This window comes from Pavona decussata, unplaced genomic scaffold (genome assembly GCF_977016875.1).
Source record: "Pavona decussata unplaced genomic scaffold, jaPavDecu1.1 SCAFFOLD_228, whole genome shotgun sequence".
In the NCBI taxonomy this organism is placed as follows: Eukaryota; Metazoa; Cnidaria; class Anthozoa; order Scleractinia; family Agariciidae; genus Pavona; species Pavona decussata.
In genome coordinates this window covers 294,275-318,158 of record NW_028145633.1, presented here as the reverse complement: position 1 = coordinate 318,158, position 23,884 = coordinate 294,275, and the positions used below count along the sequence as shown (strand labels likewise).

General features: G+C 38.1%; 1 protein-coding gene across 1 annotated transcript in view; it reads right to left on the bottom strand.

Moving 5' to 3' along the window:
- LOC146458784 (transitional endoplasmic reticulum ATPase-like) overlaps positions 1-23,884 on the bottom strand; it is a 38,937-nt gene that overhangs the window by 14,799 nt on the left and 254 nt on the right. The window contains exons 2-17 of the mRNA XM_085090262.1: positions 23,507-23,609; positions 23,321-23,392; positions 21,342-21,442; positions 20,188-20,268; positions 19,595-19,656; positions 16,733-16,867; positions 15,720-15,793; positions 11,083-11,136; positions 10,413-10,471; positions 9,839-9,882; positions 8,360-8,413; positions 7,729-7,808; positions 6,715-6,850; positions 5,560-5,672; positions 5,041-5,112; positions 4,259-4,351 (exon numbers count right to left, since the gene is read on the bottom strand). Coding sequence (XP_084946388.1) covers positions 4,259-4,351; positions 5,041-5,112; positions 5,560-5,672; positions 6,715-6,850; positions 7,729-7,808; positions 8,360-8,413; positions 9,839-9,882; positions 10,413-10,471; positions 11,083-11,136; positions 15,720-15,793; positions 16,733-16,867; positions 19,595-19,656; positions 20,188-20,268; positions 21,342-21,442; positions 23,321-23,392; positions 23,507-23,609 — 1,333 coding nt within the window. The remainder of the gene's footprint in view (positions 1-4,258; positions 4,352-5,040; positions 5,113-5,559; positions 5,673-6,714; positions 6,851-7,728; positions 7,809-8,359; positions 8,414-9,838; positions 9,883-10,412; positions 10,472-11,082; positions 11,137-15,719; positions 15,794-16,732; positions 16,868-19,594; positions 19,657-20,187; positions 20,269-21,341; positions 21,443-23,320; positions 23,393-23,506; positions 23,610-23,884) is intronic.

Below are 23,884 nucleotides of genomic sequence, written 5' to 3'. Positions count from 1 at the left end.
TCATATCCTTAATTCTCATGACCTCAGGGGTTGAAAAAAACATTGATATTACAAGGAGAAATTTGATGCTGATCACTGTTAGGGCTTATTAAAGGGTTAAAACATGACTACATTCAAATATATGCAAATCTACAATCAATTGGAAGAAAAAGATGAATTTAACTCTCCAAGTCAAAGTACTGTAGATATGCAAGTTGATTTTCCAAAGCTGTGAGCCTGCACAATAATTATGTACATAACTGGCAGGAGATTGTGCTTTGGGGAGGTGCTTCTGTACAACAAATCACCATCTCTAAAAATTAGCTTTAAGACTCATATAAGGGACTATGTCAGCTAGGGAACATGTACAATTGAGTCCGGTTGAGACTAATTTGCATACAACTTGTCGTGGGATTGTTGCTTTTATGCCTTTGGAAGAGCTTTCAAAAATATCAAAACAAACAGCTTCTGTTATACCAAAGAACATTATTTTGTAAACAACAGATCCAATTAACTTTCCAATGAATGCCATTCAAACAGACGAAAACAGCTTCCTGAACGTTCAGATAGGATTTGAAAAAGTTGGGCCAACAATTTTAAAGTGCTTCCCCTCAACGCACACATGTGCCTGGCGTGACGTACAGTAAAAAACCACGTATACTGAAGAACCTAGTGATTTAAGAGCGGCTGCCTGTAAGAATCGAGAACTGCATTTCAGCGACCACTTGGTCGAATTTCTGATATTTCGCCTGAAGATACCCTTGAATTAACTATTTTCGAAAATCATATTTTAAAGTTCCAAGGTATTTTATTTTTTGAGAAAATTGCGAGAGTTTGAAATGCGGCCTAGGTGCGGTCACGGGCCGATGAAAACCGCGAAAATTTAGGTCAAAGAACGAAGCACCGTTCACGGTGTAAAATAAGCCAATGAACTTGAAACTTTACACAAACCTAGACCAACCATCTCACAAGAAAATTAATACAATAAACATTCCAAACTCGCCGGCTGCTTTCTAAAGCATGCAGATTTGTGTACGCTACTCAAAATGGCCTCGAAACTAATGCCTATTTTCATTGAAATAAAAGTGTTTCTGGTATGTCATTTTCTCTAAATTAAATCTCATATCTCGAAAGACGAAGAAAAGAACTTTATTTGTTCCAAGTTTCAAGCTCTGATTCAAACTCTTTCCCACTCAAGGAAGATCGAATATGCGTGCAATACTTGCGGCTCGCAATTCACGTCACGAATTATGAGATAAGAACCGATTCACAAACACTTGACATCTAGAGCCCGTGAATGTTTCCAAACATCACATATTAGGCCCTAAAACTAATCAGATTGACTGAAGACAGCCATTCAATGTTTTTCGATCCCAAATTTCTTTCCTATTCTGCTCTAAAATAATATAGTTATTCCGGTCAATTAGCATATGAAACATGCACAACAAATTTGCATACCATTTCGATGTCGCAGGAAAAAGTAGTGCAAATCAAACTTTACAGCTCCTTTATCTTCTTAAATGAAGCAGTCGATCAGTAAAATGGAGAAAAACGTGTGACTTTGTTCCTTCCGTGTTATTTTGAGTGTTCGTTTTAAGCAGCGACGGCTCAAATCAATAACTGAACAACTGTAACTCGATATTCACTTCGCTGATGTGGGTAACGCCCACGTGATCTTGGCCAGGCATTTCGGTATGGAATCCTGCGCGTACAGGGCGCTTTTAGAAACTGTAAATAGTGAAAATTACTGCTTGTGGGCCAAGCTACGACTACCCTGGTGATGAAAACCTTGTCAAGCTAAAAGACTGTACAAGAGATGCGAGCCGCCCTAGCCCATCTTGCCAGCTTTGGTTGTTGTTGTTTGTTTTTTTTTTTTTTTTTGCAAAAAAAATTCAAGTATCAGTGTCATTTCGTTTTTTAACTTACAATTATACAGACCCTGGAACGTCAATTTGTTCGTGAAAAAAAAAAAAAACACCCATAACCACCTTCCTCACAATTAAAAATATAAAATCTGTATATTTGAGAGCATAGTAGTGAATTTCCCACCGGCCACCAACCCGACCTCTCCCTCCCCCCTAGCAATAAGCGTCAATAATGCTGTGGTTATTGTTTACTTTCCTAATGACCGTTTTCTCGCTGCTCCTGCCAGTTTTTTTCAACTCCGTGAAAAAAAATAATAACAGGAAATCTGAAATTGGAAAATGTATAGGCGAAATACGGCCCTCACCCGCACGTGCTAGTGATAAGGTAGTTACGGCCCTCACCCGCTTGCGCTAATAAGTTAGTTTTCGTGGCCAATAGCAGACAGACCAAGGTTGGCAAGATTCCTATCTTCTCGGAAATTGAAAGAAACTGGCAGGAACAACGAGAAAACCGGTTTAGGAAAGTAAACAATAACCACAATTGACGCTTATCGCAAGGGGGGATAGGGACGAGGGTGGGGGAGGTCGGGTTGGTCGGTGAGGAATTCACTACTCGGATACCCTCAAAGTTAAAAATTTTATATTTTTAATTGTGGGGATGGTGGTTATGGATAGATTTTTTTTTTGCGAAAAATCGACGTTCCAGGATCTGCATTACTGTGAGTCAAAAAAACAAAACTGACACTAATACTTTACGTCGAGTTTTTTCGCGGAAAAAAAACAAAGCTGGAAAGGTGGGCTCTCAGATCTCTTGTACAGTCTTTAAGCTTGACAAGGTTATCATCACCAGGGTAGTCATAGCTTGGCCATCAAGCAGTACTTTTCTGAAAGCGCCCTTAACGCGCAAAGTGCCTGGCCAGGATCACGTGCGCGTTACCCACATCAACGAAGTGAATATCGAGTTACAGTTGTTCAGTGTCACACTGGCTTATTGATTTGAGCCGTCCCTGCTAAAAACGAACACTCAAAATAACACGGAAGGAACAAAGTCACACGTTTTTCTCCATTTTACTGATTGACTGCTTCATTTAAGAAGATAAAGGAGCTGTAAAGTTTGATTTGCGCTACTTTTTCCTGCGACATCGAAATGGTATGCAAATTTGTTGCACATGTTTCGTAGGCTAATTGACCGGAATAACTATATTATTTTAGAGCAGAATAGGAAAGAAATTTGGGATCGAAAAACATTGAATGGCTGTCTTCAGTCAATCTGATTACTTTTAGGGCCTAATATGTGATGTTTGGAAACATTCACGGGCTCCAGATGTCAAGTGTTTGTGAATCGGTTCTTATCTCATAATTCGTGACGTGAATTGCGAGCCGCAAGTATCGCACGCATATTCGATCTTCTTTGAGTGGTAAAGAGTTTGAATCAGAGCTTGAAACTTGGAACAAATAAAGTTCTTTTCTTCGTCTTTCGAGATATGAGATTTAATTTAGAGAAAATGACATACCAGAAACACTTTTATTTCAATGAAAATAGGCATTAGTTTCGAGGCCATTTTGAGTAGCGTACACAAATCTGCATGCTTTAGAAAGCAGCCGGCGAGTTTGGAATGTTTATTGTATTAATTTTCTTGTGAGATGGTTGGTCTAGGTTTGTGTAAAGTTTCAAGTTCATTGGCTTATTTTACACCGTGAACGGTGCTTCGTTCTTTGACCTAAATTTTCGCGGTTTTCATCGGCCCGTGACCGCACCTAGGCCGCATTTCAAACTCTCGCAATTTTCTCAAAAAATAAAATACCTTGGAACTTTAAAATATGATTTTCGAAAATAGTTAATTCAAGGGTATCTTCAGGCGAAATATCAGAAATTCGACCAAGTGGTCGCTGAAATGCAGTTCTCGATTCTTACAGGCAGCCGCTCTTAAGAACCTACAGGCTGAAATTGGGCATTTTAATACCCAAAAATATAAGAACCTATTTCGCATGGCAAAGAAAAATAGGTTCTTATACAAAAAAAAAACACACTTATTGCAAGGCCAAAATACTGGATTTTGTTAGAAATTGAGAAATTTCTGAGAAATATACCATGAAAATTATTTGCTTAATACAGTATGTAGTACGATGAAGAAACTTCAAAATTGAAAATCTTTTAAATACAGAGTATAGAATAAGTAGTACTGTATATTATTATACTGGTGCAGTCTTGGGACTTGAATCTGTATAGTGCCCTGACTTTTTGTATCACTATGACAAATCCTACAAATAAGAACCTACTAAGAACCTAATCAGCCTGACTTCGGAAAAACTACCCCAAAATATAAGAACCCATTCAGCCTGAACCCAAAAATTCTAGGTTCTTATATGTGGGTTTTTACTGTAGTCCCTTTAAGGAGAAAGCTAAAACTCACCCTAAAGTTATCCATTGAAACAGCTAACGAGTCCAGGACCTCTGCATCAATTTGTTCATCTTCCAAGTCAATTAAATCCATTTTTTCACGAATCTGTGGAGACAAGTTACCAATATTCATTAACCCTTTAACCTTTTTTGTTCAATTTATTGTTCGCCGGCGAACGACAATTTTAGTCGCTCGGTACAAGAAGAGAATAGCCTATGTCGGAAAACAAACAATACCAGATACAACATTTGATAGAAGAGGTTTCTGGCATCGGCAGGTCAAAAGGAGTACTTTTAATATTCTCTGACAATTTCAAGTAAACTTTGTACTCTCCAGGAAGTTTAATGCAAGAAAAAATAGGTTAAAAATGCATTGTGTTCATATCTGCCTGTGAAACAAATCATTCATTGTATGCAATCCACATTTTGCCAATTATAGTGAAATATAGGCCATAGATGTGGAGGGCAATAAAAGGTTCCCAGCTTAAATTCTCAAGCTACAGCCTGACGACATAATGCATTTTCCCTAGTTCAAGGACCAAAAAATTGGAATGTTTGACCTTGTAACTCCACGGGGGGTCAACTATCAATGCAAATACAGAAAGAAATACAAAGGTCTCTCGCTGTTCTTGAAAACGATGTGTTGTTGTTGACAGTTCCTGTCGCTATCATGTTACAAAAGCAACCCAGAACAAGGCGAACTCAAAAACATGCAAATGAAACAAAAGTTTAAAAGGGTTAAACTACATTACAAGACAAGTAAATTGGGTGAGAAGTAGAACATGGGAACTGTACCTGTTGAAGAGCAGCTTCTGAACAGAGTGAAGCAACATCTGAACCAACATAACCATGAGTTTCAGCTGCGATCTACAAACATACATAATTATGTTATTTTTAAAATAAAATAAAATAAAATGTACTGATTACAATTTAAACATGATGCAGAGAAAAATAGTCTTAACTAGCTCTGCTGATTAAAATAGGCTATAAATTGGGTAAAAGAAAGAGAGAGAGAGAGATTTCATGAAAGAAAGAAATAAAAGTCTTTTTAAAAAGTATTCAATGGAAAATGTAAGGGTAGTTAAAAGAAAAAATTTTTTTTGTACCCTTTTTTGTTTATACACTTCCAGTAACAGTCCAATGGGCTGTCATTAAGTTTAGCAGAAGCTGGCTTTAACTTTGAAAAAACGAACAAAAACAATAGTTGCTGGTTATAACAGTCAGTTCCTGGCAACTGCCAGCCCTGCAAGTACACATTAATAATTTTTTTTAATTCAACACCAACGATACAGAGCTGAAACAGATGTATAATACCTGCTCAAGATCAACATCATCTGCTAGTTTCATGTTCTTTGTGTGGATTCGCAAGATCTCTAGACGGCCTGTGGCATCAGGTATGCCAATGTCTACCTCCCTGTCAAAACGTCCTGGAGACAAGAAATGCATATGTTATGTATTGTGAAGTCATACAACCAACCTTAAAATTAAGAAACTGGTCAAGTTTGCTCAAGAGCCTTGCTTTGTAACATGACGATAAATTATAGCTCCACAATTTAGAAAATTTCAAAGATGTATGTAAGGTGACAGGCAATTTTTGTCCATCTACATTAGAGATACAAAATAAAAGAAATACATCTTCACTATTTTTAAAAACAAGACTCTCAAAATTGGCCATTCTGCTAATTTGAAGGTGCTCTTTCCAGCCGCTTCAATGGATTTTCGTTAAGTACCCTGCATGAAAATTTATAATTACCAAGACAAAGGAGAATGAGGTCTTATTTGGCCAATGATTGAGATGAAGATTTTTTACTATAGGAACTGTTAAACAGGCAGTTTACATGACACTGTATGACAAACATGAGCGGAAGACTGAGCATAACTTAATCAAGCCAAAGCATAAGTTAGCTACAGTAGTTTGCATCAGTTCATAAGTACAAGCACAAGGTAAATATACATGTAATGTATATATATTAAACAAAAATGCTGTTTCAACTATGTTAAACTGTGCATGAAGTGAGTGAGAATTGGCAGACACACTTGCATTAACACTTGTGTTATCCAGGCATAAGGAGGCTCAAAAGGATTTTCAGCTGCGTGCATGCACGCCACCCACCCTCACCATGACCAAGATGTATGTGTCAGCAGAATAAAGGAAAATGCATATCATAAGTCACACGCACAGAACACCGGAAGTGGAAACGCAGCGTAAAATCGCATTAGCCCAAAATAAAAGCTGCAGGACATTTTGTTTCTACGATACCTTTTTTTGTTATCTTTCATCATTTCACAAACACTAAAGAAATGAAAAACCCTTATGAGCCTCCTTAATTCACACAAGCAATACTTGGACTCAAGAAGTTTTCTTCTTCGTGAGCTTTTGCTTGGAAAAGACACTTGGAAAAGACACTGTACAGTGTATGTGCAACCTCGCCTTTACTTTACATGACTGAGATCTGAGTTGACTCTTACCAAATCTGCGGAGGGCTGGATCTACACTGTTGGGCCTGTTGGTTGCCGCCATAACAATGACATGAGACCTTTGCTTCAAACCATCCATAAGAGTCAAAAGTTGTGACACAATTCGCCTTTCTACTTCACCGTGTGTCTGTAATGGTTGGAAATCAAACTCTGTAACGCACCATAAAATGCCTAATATAGAGACCCTCAGAAAGGGATACCCCCCACCATCTAGAAATTAACTGGAAGGTTTCTGGTTTTTTTTTTCTTCCATTGACTGTTGGTGTAAAAATCATTGAATGCAGTAGAAGACTTGAACGGGTGTGTGCATGATGTAAAGTCAAATTCTCCTTTCGTTTTACAAGCGAATACAAGGCAATTTGAAAGGAGGATCTGGCAATTTATCAGAAGTCACCAAGGGCTTTGTTTCGTTAGCACCCCTTCACTTAATATGAAGCTAGGAGTTTCAAGTTCAGAGCACTACATGTGTTCTTAAAAGGTACAATACTAGTAAAATGACATTCTTGGGATTGTGGAATTCCCTGCTAACAGATTGGTTGAGAATAATAATATGTCAGTGTCCAATTGAGACAAATGCCGGCATCTTTTAAGAATGATTGTTTTGACCTGACAATTTGACAGTTGTACAATGTACTATAATCATCATGACATACAGCTCTGCCAGAAGATTTCTTCATTTGTTTGTTAAATTTATAACAAACAAATGGAAGAGTGTTTCATAAGATTTCACCGAGGAAGTAAGGTTGAAAAAATGAGGCACAGCTGAGTTCTTTTTATCCAACCTCAACGTGTTCAGAAAATGAATGAAACTCTCTTTCGAGTGGTTGATATAGCTTCTCAAACTGTTAGTACTTAAAGTGCTCATTATTTTTGAAGAAATCCAAAGCAAAACTTTTATGACAATTGTAAAGATCTACACCTCCTTCACAGTTATAGCGTTTTCCTTTGAGCACTTTACCTTAATGAAATGTTAATTCATGAGGTCAAGAAGTACCAGTTACTCACCTTATCTCTCTTGGGGGCAATTGCATCAATTTCATCAATGAAAATAATGGCTGGTGAATTTTTTTCTGCCTCCTCAAAAGCTGTTGAGAGCAATGAAAACAAGAAGCAAACATTCAGAATCACACAACTACAGTCGAACCTGTATTAAGCGGTCACCCTCGGGGAATGGCTAAGTGACCGCTTAATACAGGCTGCACAGAATACATCACTTACTTGGTTAAGAAAGTTTGGCGGTAAAATGGTATGACAAAGGAGAGCATGGTATTGAAACAGACTGGTAAAACATTAATGCCACGATTGTGCATCTCATTAGAAACTCAATTGCCTGGCACACTATTTGTTACCATATTTAAGTGGTTTCCCGTTACAAGGTGACCGTTTAAAACAGGTCAAGACAATAGAAACAGCTCGCTGGGACTTAGTATAGGGTGACCACGACTGCTTAATATAGGTGACCTTTTAATACAGGTCAGGATTACAGTAAATAAGGGAAGTAATTTTGGGGACTTTGACAACTGACTGCTTAATAAAGGGTGACTGTTAATACGGTGCCGCTTAATACAGGCTCAACTGTATGAATTTGCCTTGAATTTTCAAAACATAAAAACGAAAAAGCAAGTTTCTGCATTACCTTTTCTAAGGTTACTTTCAGATTCTCCAGCAAGTTTGCTCATGATCTCTGGACCTAAAAGAACAATAAACAGCACTCAGGTGGTTGTCAAAGTGAATTACTTGTACAGTATACACCTGGACCCGGTTGTTCAAAGAGCAGACAATAATTTTTTTCCACTGGATAGGTCGATGTGCGGCAAATAAAATTAATGTGTGCAAGAATTTCCTGAAAGCCCTATAATTGTTAAATTTTTTTTTCTTTTTTTGCCTAACTATGATTAATATGACTATGTAATATATTTTAAGATTTACTGTAGCTCTGCTATTGATTTTGGTCCCATGTGTAACTATGATAATACTTTGTTTTAATTACTTAACTGAGGGAGCCCATTCCTCATAAGCCCGGTGGCTTCCCTTGGGCTTCCTCGCCATTAGTGTTTAAATAATTAGTTTTTTTCTTGCTTTTGTACAACTTCTGGCAAAACAATAAACTGAACTGAACTGAGTTTAGGTATAGAGTAGAAGCGTCTGTTTCATTTAAGTATGGTATTGTGTGGAAAATTGCCAGAAGTGTTGTTTGGAGTACATTTACACTTATCCACCATATAAAGTTATTCGCCCTTTGAACTGTAACCAGAGCCAAGTGACCTACAACAGCCGGAGCCAAGTCTAGATTCTATAGCATGAAAGATCTAGAAGTAACACTGCTCCTACATCCACCCCCCTCCCCAAATTAAATGAGATGTTGGTCCACTACAGTGTTTGCCCTAATATTATCTTTGATTGCATCACTGCCGTGCTTACCTTTATTCTAAATAAAAGCTAATTCACGCCAAACTAAGTATCGGATAAGTCCTATTTCTCAGTACTGTAGCAGAGACCGTTCGTTCTCTGGATCTGCCATCTCATTTACATGTATATCCTCCCCAGACGTACTTAAACAGAAATTTATTGTCTTAGCTGATGACCTTATCATTGAAACGAGGTGACAGGTTGGTTAGATAAAAATTATTAAGCTGTCAAATGCCTGGGGGTAGTTTAATGCCCAACCCCTGAGACAGACAATGTTGAAAAATGCCCCGCTAATGCCCGGAAGGTGGGGAAGGGGGGGGGGGGGGGGGCAGGGATGGGTTCTGCTGGAACTAACTGATGCCTAAGGATATAAAGAAAATGTCAAGCGGGACACAGCTCAGGTTACAGGTGCCGTACACATCTGGAGCTTAACCTGGTTTTATGACATGAAGCAACAAAGGGTATTGTTACTCCCTCTCACCCCCCCTGGATTCCCTCTCACCCCTCCCTGGATGGAATGCTAGAGAGACTACCAAGCAAAGAGTCTTGAATGAGGATCAACACAGCAGGACTTCAACTACTGCATCACATGCCTCCCCAGGGAAGTTCACTTAACAGTGCATTTTCTAAGGACATACAGTAGCATGAGGTGCAAATGCAAAAGACTAGTAAGCAAGAAAATAATAAAGCAATGGGAAACTCTTACCATTGATTAGGAAGAAAAATGCACCCGTCTCATTGGCAACAGCTCTGGAATAAGTTTGACAAGAAAACATGGTTAACAAACATTTAATTTAATTTAACAAACATGGCAAAGATGTACATGTATCAATTATGCATGTTCTCATTGAAACTTCTAAATATTTTTTACTGGAATTATTGCAGTAAAAAACAGAAGTTTTATATTGAAATTAAGCATGAGCACTTTAACTTGGCTTGTTAACGGTACCACAAGTCAACAAACTTGTAAACAAATAATAAATTGAACCATAATGATTCAAACTATTCTGGTGCTACATTGTGGTCTATTGCTCTCATATGTGTTGGCTTCACTTCCATTGAAAGTGAGATATATGAAATTTGAACATTTGAACTGCAGGTGAAAGAATGAATAACTGAATAACCATGCTGTTGTTAAAAGAAAGCCTGAAAAAAATTCAGGCTTGACCTTTGCCGCACGTAACATTCCAGGAATAATTTTCAAACCAGCAAATGATTTCAACTCACCCCTTGGTGCTGTTTTACAAACAAAAAACACAGAAACATCAAGTGAAACATACCGTGCCATGAGCGTTTTTCCTGTTCCTGGGGGTCCATACAGAAGAATACCTCGGGGAGGCTACAGGAGTACAGCTTGGTTAGAGTTTTATAGATACAACGTAAGGTACCAGTAGTCAAAACAGATCTACAATGTGTTCTCACACACTGAATCCATTTGTCTGTGCCACACTAGGATGGAATAGCACTTTACTGACAAGAAAGGGACGCATCCTTTCAACCTGGGTTCTTTTTTTATAGAATGATAACTTTAGTTGTTTACTTGATATTCCAATCCTTCTTTTTAGCATTATTCATTGTAAAGCACCATAAGCAAGTACTGATTTGGCGCTGTAGAGAGGTTTCTAATTTGATCATGAGTGTCGTAAAACCAAAACCAAAGTAATCACTCTGGCCAATCACAACAGATGTAAACAACACAAGCCAATCAGAATTCAGAGCAGATCCATGTAACTGGTGCCAAGCGTGGAAAACGTGTGCGGCAAAGACACAACTGGTTTAGGTTTGGATTCCCATTGTTTGAGAAAGTGGTGCAAGTTTTGTTAACGAATCACAGAGTGTAGCAATGCAAAACCAAAGGAAACACGAAATTACTTTCGACCCTCAATTGAAAACCACTCTGTAAGAATATATTGTTATTGTTACTACTTATACTACTCATGTATCCCTCACCTTCACACCAATAGCCCTAAACAACTGGGGATGCCTGAGGGGTAACTCTACCATCTAAAAAAGACCAAAACAAACAATGAGTTGTGCAGTGTAAAAGAGCAGAAAAGGTTAAACATTCTGTAAAAGTCCATATAGTCAAGTTATAAAGAAGAGCCGGCTCTTTATTGTATGAGGAGTTAAATAATGCACTGTCTGTTTAATTAGGAGTATGCTGAGTTAGTGGTCCATAGGAAGCAGCTTGGGCATTAACTGTCATGGCAGATGCAAGAGCACTCATCCTCGTATAAAATAATGCACATTCAAATCCCACACTGAATTCAATTCTTGGATTAAGCCCCGGAGGAGGAAGTGGGGGGGGGGGGGGGGTACTCCCATAAATGAGCTACTGTATATAGGTATGTGCCGCTGTGAAGGGTATGGTTTTCAGCGAGTTTACTCTCGAATAGGGCATAGAAATCAGAGAGTTTTGGTCTAGAATAGGGTACCATTTCCAGTGAAACTAATCAGTTGCCTAAAGAATTTAGTTTGAGAATTTTTCCAGTAAATGACATTTAAAAATTGCTACAGCGGGCAGTATAACGTCTAGGATAGGGTAGGGATTTTCAGTGTTTACTCTAAAATAGGGTTGCAAAATAAAGGGTTAAGGTATTCCTGGAGGCTAATTTGCTCAATTTTGACACCAATTAAAAGCATTGTTTCTGAGCCAGTATTTAAGATACAGACATCATTTTAATACCACTAATTCATCAATTCATGTAGATTCCAAAAAAATATTTTTTAAAAAGAAATATTTAATGGAATGTCTGGAATTTTAAGAATTTAAGAGTGCTGTCATTCACAAGAAATTTTCTGAAATCAATCAAATGCAAACGGGAATTTATTATTTTCATTTAAAATTTGGGACACGATTAAAATGCACAAAAACACATCTTTTCACCGCAGTGCGCATTGTAGTTTTGTTTTGAACTGTTTTAAGAGCAAAATTTCACAAAGTTTACCTTCATGGAAAGTAAGGTCCACTCACTCGCGTTCTAAGGCACTCTCTGTTTCGCACTGCGGTGTAAAGTTTCCTTTTCTCATGCAGTTTAAAACTGCCAAGTTTCAAACATCTACGCCATATTGTCTTGAAGAAAACATAATAAATATTCCCTAATCTCACACATCGTAAGCCTTTTCTGTGCGTAAATCGGCCATAAATTGCCCAAAATTGCTCACGTTCGATGGATTTCGGTTTATTTCAATGGGGGCCATGATTTCAGTATCCACAATTATTATTTCCAGCGGTAAAACGCAAAATAAGGCCCCCAAATATGGCTGAAAGGCCCATACATAGCATCTATTTTTCCCGCGAAACCAATCAGTGTTTAGCTTATCACCTTCACCTAGCAACGACACCTCGGTCGTCTCCTCACAGCGTGTGTTGACACATCCGATTTTTGATGCGATGCTTGGAAAACAATCAAATTCACGGTTCATAGAGAAATATATTACAGATTTTTTTATTGTAAAGAGAGGTTTATTTATCGCAAAAAGAGATTTATTTATGGCAGTGAGCAATCCGAAAGGCTGGTCGAAAAGCCTTCACGATGCCCAAAGCTCTGGAAGTGGTTCGAGAACGTGTTTAGAACAATTTGAATCATTACTTCGTCGTCGGCATTTCTCTCCTGTTCTCTCCTGGCTTCAAGATTCAAGAGACTGTCTTCTCCTAATGTTTGTAGAACGAATCTAGCGCGCGATAGATCTAGCGATCGGCGAAACCGCATAATTTTACCGTCGCTTTTCGTGCATGACATGAAGGGAAGAAGTACGACAGCTCACAGTCTAGATAATCGTTCCTTGGATTTCGCGCGACCGTTATATGTTCGGCGCTCCAGCAAACCTGAAGGGGAGATATTGGAATAGAGTGTGCTGTTAGGTAGTTGACTATAAGAGGTGAAAAGAGGAAATAGCGTTTATTCGTAAAATAATCGCGCTAAGACGTGAATTGCGGTATTACTACAAACAATATTAATGATGCAACAGACCAAAAAAAGTAATGCTGAGAAGTTCAAATTACAGGTTTTGCGGAAATTTCGCGTCAAGAGCATCCGAGTTGATCGCAAAAGATGATGTCTTTAGTGAAGACAATAACTTTATTTCATCCATATAGAACTGACAGAACTCCAGAACAGTCTCATCTTTCACGTAAAAGAGAGCACTATTGACAGATCTGTCAACATCATGCTCTTTGGGGAATTGTACACGAAGAAGACGCAAGGATTTTCGCAGTAGCCAGTCCGTGTTTTCCCCGCGAAAGACCCCGTAGAAACGAAACTTCTCTTGCTTATTACTCGCGAACGCTTCAGTCCTAATCTCTGAAACTTGGTGGATAGGTCTCATTTTAAGTAATCTCGCATATGTTAAAAAAAGGTCATGATCCAAAAGATTCGATTTAGCCTCCAGGAATACCTTAACATGGTCTAGTATAGCACCGCACAAAAAATTGGATTTGCTCTTTTTTTGATCCGTATCAAAGATGAGGTCAAATATAATAACATTTTTGACAACACATTTGATGCGCATCAAATATGTGACGCCTTTGCATATACCTTTGACTCGAATCAAAAGTGAGTTCAAATGTATTAACAACTTTGATCCTACCTTTGACGCGCGTCAAATTGAAATCAAATAACTTTGACTCCGCCTATGACGCGCATCAAAGGTGGATCAAATATATGATATCTTTGATTCGAAACAAATTTGACTCCACCGTGAATCAAATGCGGCCTTTGTCACCTGTGATTCGAATCAAAGGTAATCAAAGGCGGCCTTTGACAGTCTTTGATGTGCGCAAAGGCGTTTTTTCGTGCAGTGTAGGTTAAGGTTCTCAGGGTCCCAGGGCACAACCCCAGCTAAATATTATGGGAGTACACCCCCCCCCCCCCCCACAGGGATTAAGCGAGTTGTTGATTCCCAGGGATTTCACTGACTTTGAACTCCTACGTTCCCCCCAAACTGCAGTTGCAACCACACTTTCAAATGTACTCATTCAATGGTATAGTAGATGTAATCACCAGCACCAAGTTGGCGATAAGTGAAAATAGTAGTTTGGAATTTTTTTTCTAGTGTTGCATCAATGCTTTTTCACTGTGTTTATATTAAAGTGGCTGAGGATCAAAAACAGATACATGTAACTCACGGAAATGCCCTTGCTCCCAGCAATTGGTTAAGTTCCTGTCAGAAACTTAACCCTTTAAGGTGGTTTACTACAGTTTTTGTACTGTGCGATTCTTTGATATGCGCGCGCGCTGCCCAAAGCACGCGAAAGCATCACGCGTGAGGAAAATCACGCGAGCTTGCTGAGGAAATCGCACGAGCACAAAAACAAAATGGCGGCTCTGGGAAAAATTTCCTGGTATTCCAGGTCGGTTTCAGAGGTGTGTTTACAGTAGCTAGATCGTGTTTGGGCTTGATAACTGAAAAAACGTGTTGTCTAATGGTTGCCATTCCTCAACAGCCTTAAAGCTTTTGCAGAGTTGTGATTTTGTGCCAAATGTTTGAACACTACGGCAGCATGCACCCACCAGTTGGAGCGCGCGCGCACGCGCTGGAACCTGGGTTTTTCCAGAGCAAGCATGCGCAATGGTCTTCTCACCGTAGGTCGCAATAATTATTTTTTCTCGCTTAATTTCTCCAAATCTAGCCGTACAACCTATGTTCAAATTTTTGCTGTTGACAGAAAACACTAAAACGGAAACGTGAACATTTTTTAAAGAAAATCTGTCAGAATAGTTTTTAGGAATTTTCAAATAAGGCAAATTTTCCCAATTTTGTCATTTGCCAAATTTCTCCCTGACAAAATTTCGTGTTCTTCCCTGTGAATACTCATTTTTGCGCACTTTACAAATCCTGAAATTTTGAAGTGGGGTCGTACGGCTAGATTTAAAGCCAGACAACTCTAAAAGGTGTAGTTTCCAGGCCCCCACTACGACTTATTCTTTTGTATTTAACTCTTTTTGAGCATTCGAAATTTAATTTCTGACTCAAAATTATCTCTATTGTATTTACTGTACTAGAAAAAATGTCCAAGGAAATTCCTCTTGGCGTTTTTCTTAAGTTTGATATAAGGCCTTCTTTCACTCCAGAAAACTGTAGTAAGCCACCTTCAGCCCCAATAGAGATAAGCACGCAAGTTCTCCTCACCATACCACATCCTGATCAAGCATTCAGCTTATGAGAAAAAAGGAAATGATCGCCAAATACAAAGGTCTTGATGTTTGAACAAATTCTCCAAACTAGTTCCATAAGGGAAAAAAGGAGAACAGAAAGGAGAATCTATATGTTGATACTGGAGCTTAAAGAGTTAAAGTCTGGCAGTGGTCGGAACACTCGTCTCTCACCAATGTGACCCGGGTTTGATTCCCGGACACCGCATCATATGTGGGTTGAGTTTGTTGCTGGCTCTCGTCCTTCATCCAAATGGTTTTTCACTGGTTTCTCAAGTTTGCCCCTCTCCTCAAAAACCAACATTTTCAAATTCCAATTCAATCTGGAATCTGAGGGCCACAGGTTTGTCAGTCGTAAAGACTGTTAAGTGTAAGTTGATTGACTGATCAATCAATTGATTTGTATTTAAAATAACATAATTATGAACAAACCTCTTTGATCTGGGCCAGCTGTTTCCTGCAGCCTCCAATGTCATCATAACCCACTTCATTTAGAGATTCCTCTTCTTCCTGTAACAGAGATGAAATGTAAAATTAACAATACTTAAAACATGTGTTTGGAAATATACATAGCTAAACATGGCACTGAAGTGAAACTAAGTGACATTTATATCTTGAACATCTGTTAGTTAGGGAATTAAGCACCTGCCTCAATTAAAAAAAAGACATTTTGATTTTTATAAGTGCCAACTTGAAAATTTGAAAAATACTTTGATGTGAAAGATTTAGTAAGTAAGCCTCATTTTGAAATTGGCGTAAAAGGACATTAAACAGCAATATTCTAAGAGGATGGTTTTTTGGTGAAGATGTGACCAAAGAAAGTTTCTAGACAGCTACACATCCAACAACAAGCTGAAAAACAAACTAGGTTCTCTCTTGACAGGCTCTCCTTCACAGTTCAGTGAAACTAAGTGACATTTATATTTTGAAAACATGTTAGTCAGTGTAAAGAACCTGCCTTGATGAAAAAAAATACATTTTGATTTTTACAAGTGCCAATTTTAAAATTAACTTTGAAAAACACTTTGATAGAAAAGATTCAGTACGGAACCCTCATTTTGAAAGTGATGTAAAGGGCGATTTACACAGTACAACTTTGTTGCATGCGACAAGCTTACGACGGACCTACGACACGAATTGTTTCGTGTAAATCAAACCTACAACTCGCTTACGACTGTCGTCTACGTCACAAAAAGTGTCGTAGGATTTTAAAATGCTGCGACAATCGTAGTTACAGGCAATGTTGAATGAAGAGAGTTGTGTGCGATTTTTGCATGACGCAAGCAGCGCATGCTTCAGAAATCACATGCGTCAGTCGTTAGCAAAAGTTGTACCGTCTAAATTGGCCTTAAAAGGGCTGACACTTCAAAATGGCAACAGTTTGGGGAAAATTTGACCAAAGAAGACTTCCTACACATTCAACAATGATAAGCTGGAAAACAAACTAGCCTCTCTCTTAACAGGCTCTCCTTCACAGTGAATTACTGTGTCAGGTGCCACTATGCAGTATGGTGTTGGATCAGTCTCGATGACTTTGAACTCCACAGCTCTCATGCCTCCACGAACAAGGAACATGTCACCTGTAACGAAAATGATGAAAACACACCCTTAGGGCACGTTCTTTTGGGACTATTCTGGAATAGGAATACTTGGAATAGATGGTATTTATATTCTTTTGGGAGCTATTCTGTTTTTGGAATGAACGGAATATCACGATTCTGATCATTCTGCTCCCGATAGCAGAATGAACAGAATGGAAGGAATAAGGTTTACTCAGAATAGACAGAATACACGTTTTTTTGGGAAATTTTTGGCGGGAAATCCTACGCGGCCACTCACTCGCGCAGACATAGTTGTTCTTAGGTCATCTCCCTCATGGGTATTCCCTTTCCAGATTTTAGGAACGTTCTTTTTCGAAATTGAAATTCCATGTATTCTGTTATTCCTAAACCAGAATAAGAATAGCTAGAATAGCCCCAAAAGAATGCTACCAAAAATGGATCCAAGGGCTGATGTTTGAATCATAGTTCCTAACGCTCAAAACAACAGCTCTCAAATCTCTTGCTTAATAATACTTTATTTCATCATTAAGTGTACATCACATTTATAAATAAATTAAATGTATAAATACAGAGAAATCCAACTTCTTTTACTAAATACACAGGACCGCGGGTAGCGAGGCTAATCAAAGCGGGCAGAGTAAGACAAGAAGAAGATATACGATATATTTAAGAGACACTTAAAGAAATAAGGGAGTAGAATATACAGTACTAAGAGAACGAAGTCGTGACGGTGGCCACCTTACCTTATCTATTCGGCTGACAACACCAAATTTTGGTTTACACCCCCCCCCCCCCCCCCCGCCACCAAAGCATCACCACAGTTTCATTAACCCTTTGACTCCTGTCGTGTTTCCATGGTTTTCGCATAAATTAACTTTTTCCTAGAGCGTTTTTTACTCTTTAATTGCCCAGTAGCTAAATAAATATTCTTGGCTTCCAAAATTAACTGCATATTAAACTGGAATGATTAAACAAATGTTTTCCGACGTAAAATAATATGGTTACCGATTAATCATTTGCCGAAAAACACACTTGAACGCAAAAATTGCTAAAATTCACGGCATCTTGATGAAGACCTTTGGCATATCAAATTTCAACCCGGTTATGCAAATTGTCCTTGATTACGCATCTGTCACTTCTCAAACGAATATATGAATTGACAAAGACACAAAAATCAACAAAAAGCTTTTCCAATGAAACTTTTTATTTAAATAAACAATATATTTGCTATTTGAGGCAAAAAACTTTCAGTTTTTTTGCGTGCGTGCAAACACACATGTAAAATTTGAAGAAATTTGTTTGTACAAGACGATCACTCGCAGTAAATTCGGGCACGTTTGCGATGAAAATTACAGAAGTTACAGAATTCTGGTTCAAATCATCACTTAAACTATTTGTAAAAAGCAAATAAACATCGGAAAACATCATTTACCGTGTTGTCACCATTGTCCTGGTCTTATAAACTCCGTTTGAAGCCCGCGGTTCAGTTTTAACTTTTGAGGCATATTTCGATAGCGGCGTGGAAATTGAAGAGATCACAACGTGAAACGGTTTTTCGCCGTTTTTTAACGCCTCCAAGTTCTCTTTTTTGACGGTAGATTATTGTTCACGGTTATTCCTTTCCATTGTGAGCTTAAAAAAGATGTACTTGCTTTAAAAGATGAAAAAAAAACATGTCTCGAAGCTTCAGGACCGATTCACGCGCAGCACCATTTTGTAATTTTGCTCAGCTCCATGCGGTAGGTTCAGAAGGATCCTTTCCCCTACCCCCTAAAATGCCTTAAAATATGCGCAAAAGACAGACTCTGATTGGTTTATCATTCTACTAGCTATTGTTACCTTTTCAGGACGAAAAAAACCCCAGGAGGGGAGGGAGAACGTATCGAGTTTCACGCGTGGAGCATGCGCGAGGGACGGCCGGTTTTGGCCGGTGTAGGAGTCAATGGGTTAAAGGGGAAGTATTATGGGGCTTTTGATATCTTTTGAACGGAATGAGAGGAAAGAAATCAACTCAATTCTTGAAAGGAACAACTTGTGATCTGTTCTAGCACATTTTGGAAACAAAAATGCGAGAACTTGAAAAACATTAGCCTAACATTTTTCAAGTTTCAATCCATACCAGCCTACTCTTTCTCTGGCCAGAGGCACAAAACGACAGTTTTATTGCATTGGGGTGATAATTTATAACACACGTGACAATTATTTCATTGTTTCTGCTGACAGACAAACATTTCTGGGTTTTGAAATGACAGTACATTTGCGTGATGCTTCCCCTTTAAAATAAACCCCTTTACAAAACAGGTCATGGGAAAGTTTATAAGGCCGGCGTCAATCCCTTAAGAAAACATGTGAATGACATCTATTTTTCATCAGGCTTGTGTTTGTAGCGTGAATTTTAAGCAGAAGTACTACTGCACCTACTACATATGTTCGAAATTAATATATACAAAATTGCTACATGTATCTAAGGCAGAGAAAATGTCAAATTTTAAATCTTTGAAATAATTTTTTATTCTTAACTGATGGTTTAGTTCTCCATGTTCATTACAACAAACAGTGTTCCATAAGAAAGAACCTCTACATACAAGAGCATCCTTCATGTATCTAGTGTCAAATCTAGGTAGCCAGCAGAGATCTACCTTGGGGACAAAGAAGTACATGTACATACTGACTTACATGTAACGGTAAAAAACAACAACAACAACAACAAAACACACACACAAAAAAAGGGGCTGCAAATCTCACCTTTCCTGATAGGTCTGTATGCCTCCAAGAAATATGGCTTCAAGAACACATCAAACAGATTGCTGTCGACATATAAAATTATTGAAATCATTAGCAATGACAACATTCTTAAGGACAGTGCCAACTTTTGCTACTGCGCATACATTCTGCGCATCTCAGGATGGCCGAGAGGCTCTGTTTTCTTGAGGATGGGCCTACTAATTGAAAGGTATTTTTAGTGCGGTTTATGAATATGTGGGAAAAGAAGATCTTAGATCAAAATTGGGGGTAACCACGCATTTTTCAGGGATAATTATGTTAAAAATCAGAGAAAAATTCCATACATGTACATTGTTAATATGTATTATAGCATTTTTCAGATGTTGATTAATTTTCTTTGAAAAATGCGTGGTCACCCCCAATTTTCTCTTCACATTTCAAAAATACTTGCTAAGGTCTCCTTTTCCTGCAGATTCAAAAACCATGCAAAAATATCATGGAATTAGAGGGCACCGTCCTTAACATTAGTTTTGCACAGAATAAGAAACTATTTAACTTTAATTTACAGATGTATCCGTGAAGTGACATAATGAAGCAATGAAATTAATACAAACCCCGTCAATCCTTCTACAGTGTCATCAATTGGCAAGACATGAATCCTTTTACCATACTTGACCTCAGGACATGCTTGCACACTGCAACAAAATCGACTAGAGTAAGTATACAGCTCAAGATAACTTTTAAGTGAAGTAGATATCAAAAGTACAGCTTCAGACAGATTGGTAAACAGAGAGTAGTTGACAAACGTTTCTTAGAAATGCTTTAACTTGACAAGGAACACCTTTTTGGTTTCTTCCACAGAGTTCAAAGTATGAACCACTTTGAACAACACAATGAGCAGTAACACAGGAAAGTACTGCTCAGTAGGATTTCATTGCAGTAATCACTAAAGGACATCATCCACAAATACCTTACATTTAGGCCCCATTTATATGGAGAAAAGTGGTCCCAGGTAGAGGGGTCACTCGCCTACCCGAGCTACTCTGGGTGAGCCAACTTTTCCTACATTTTCTTACAAAACTTGGCAAAGCGTTTACATGAGAAACAAAACGTTGGCTTGGCTTGAAGGGTGACCCACCTAGCTGGGTCAGCCTTTTTCGATGGTAGGGTCACCCTCCTTGCGGGGCCAACTTTTCTCCATATAAACACTTTGGCTCGCCCAGCTGGGTCAACTCCATCAAGGCAAGACAATCAGAGCATGCGCAAGCGCTGTTGGCTCGGGAAAAAGGGTCAACTTTTTTCTCATATAAACGCTCGCTGCAGTTGACTTGGCTGGGAGGGTGATCCTCTTTCCCAGGACAGCTTTTCTCCATATAAACGGGGCTTAATACTACTGTACCTTTGAAATGCAACTTTACATTTTATAACCTTATTTGCAAATGCACAATCAGTTGAGAGAAAATACATAGCAATTCCCTTTCAAATTTAGAGCAGATGCGCGAGTTGATTTTCCAAAGCTGTGAGCCTGCACAAACATATTTCTAACTGGCAGGAGATTGTGCTTTGATTCAAATGGTTGCACTTGAGAATTTCACCTGTACAGCCACGTAATTAATTTTATTATCTGAAAAGTAAAAATTTAACAAGATTCAACGTTCAACTAGATCTGGAAAGTTTAATGCAAAGTACTAGTAACAAACAATGCAAAAAGATTAAAAATCGTACAATGTCAGTATTAATCAGTATAAATACTTTAAATACAACATACCTGACAATGTCACCAAGTCTCACTCGCAGGTTCCTCCTCACCACACGGTTCATACGTATTTTGTCATCAGTGATAGAATCATCAGACAACACAATGCAGACCTGAAAAAATTAATAGCAATGAACCTTGTTATTGTTCTTATAGAATGTACTGCTGACTTAAGGAGGGTGCCTACTTTTGTTACTGCACATACGTTCTGGGCATCTCAAGATACTCGGGTTTCCTATGGGTGGTGCCTACTAACACAGGGATATTTTTGGCAGTTTAAAATTATGCGTAGAAAGCAGTACTTTGCAAGTGTTCTTAGTATAAAAAAAAAAAAAAAAAAAAAAACTGGGGGTAACCATGCATTATTCAGAAATAATTAAGTTTCAATTTAGGAAAAAAATGCCATACATTGCTTTGTAATTTAGCACTTTTTAAATTATTGTTGCTTAATAACCTCTAAAAAAATGCATGGTTACTCCCAATTTCCTTTTTGGATTGCACTAGCCCTTGCTAATATCTCCTTTTCCCGCATAGTCATAAACAGCGCAAAAGTACTTCTGTATTAGTACTTAGGCATTAACCTCAATACAAACCAATGACAGGGCCACACAATACACATTCCTACAATCTTAGGAACTCCCAGTCAAACTGTTATATCTCCAGACCAAGAACTGAGTCTGTAAAAGAGAGCCTATACTATAGGGGATCTGTTCTTTGGAAAAGGATCCCCTTAGAGATTAGGCAGTCGCCCAATTTAACCCATTTTAAAATTTCAGTTAATGGGAAAGATTTTTTGTGACCATTTTACTCAGTGAAAATTAGACGATTTGATGTAGACGAGGAATTAAATTCAGTTGACTTGAATAACATACGATGGTGGGACTTGGTGTGAAAAACCTACAGCAATTCCAGATTCAAGAAAACCACAAATTGGTGTATTTTCAAATTTATGCATTAAATTCAATGCATCTGAACTACGATGTCTGAACTCACATGCATTTCAGACATTTTATCCGCCTGCCCCAGATGGAAAAAACATCTGGACAAATTTAATTCCACAAATGGTTTCATACATCGCTTTACCATTGAATTTAATTTCTTGTATTAACTTCGTCTGCATAATATTTGACTGAAATGCGAGGTATGAACTAAGCCAAAAATACAGACATCATGGGTTCTGTGAATGTTTACAATAATATGAATTTGTGAAAGTTAGTGATCAGCATGTAAGATAACTGTTTTTCAGGTACATTAACAATATGCAAGGTCAAGTGGCTCTTCTGGTATAGGCTCAGATTCATAGAAATTTTCTACTCAATCTTTAGCTTGTTTGTTTGTATCAAGTTTTCCTTCTCCCAAACTAGCTACCTAGCTAGTGTCTCAAATTATATGTTAGCACAAACACCATTTTCTAGTTCTGAAATAGCTAGTACAGCTCTTAACATGGGGTACCTCTTCCTATTACAAAGTGAAAAATCTATTTAAAAAAGACAGACAAAAATAAGCATTTGGCAGCCGAAAATGATGTAAATTATGCTCAGAAAAAATGACAACAATTTATATTTTCAATGGTTTGATTAGCTCAATAATCTACCTAGATTTTCTTCTCTTTCCTAACAAAGACAGAAATTTTCAAATTGGGATAACAACTTTTTTTCATGAATGTAACTGATGTTTGAGCTTAGCCAATCAGACTTTGACACCAAATAATAACTGTCAAATGAGAAGAGAAAATTTTCCAAGTGACCACAACAAATGAAATTTTCTCTGTAGCTCAACAAACAACAGAGTCCTGTGTTTCAACCTTCAGGAATAGTAGATATTAAATGGCAAGACCTTGAAATGGAGCCTCCAATAATCGCTTTATATTTAGTAGGTTACGTAAGCCTAAGTTTTAACCCTGCAGATTTTCTTCTCTGGTTTTTAACACTGTTTGCATTTAGATCAACTGTTCAATTCGCGATTAATATGCTGAATCATTGTCAACTTACAGTATCCCGTCTCTTTTTGCCCTTAATAAGTACTGTATCGCCACGGAAGAGTTGTAATTCTTCCATTTTGGTCTGTGAACGCAATGTGAAACAGAAAGTGAAAATACAATGACAAGCCGGTAAAAATTATTTGACGACAAAAATTCAAAGAACATCAAAAGAAACTAAAACGAGTACTATACGAACCTGCGACATGGAAACAACTGAATTGTCATCGTTGATGGCCTCTTCAACCAACAAACGGTTTGGACGTGACTTGTTCTTCAAAATAGCCGTCGCTAGTTCGTCTCTGTGGAAAAGAGTTTAACAGGAAGTTGGGACAAGTCCACGTTACCATTCAGTTTTTCACCGGCACGAAAATGAAATCAAGCACACAAAAGGAAGAATGAAAATTTGAAATAGTCCATGTTTATCCGTAGTGTAATACATTAGACATCATTCCAGCAGTAAAAATGTTATTACAGCGATAAAAACCGCAAGCTGAAAGAGACAATACTAGCCTAAACTTCTAGTGATTCATCGCATCACAATGAAATCTACATGTCAACTCGACCTGCGGTATAT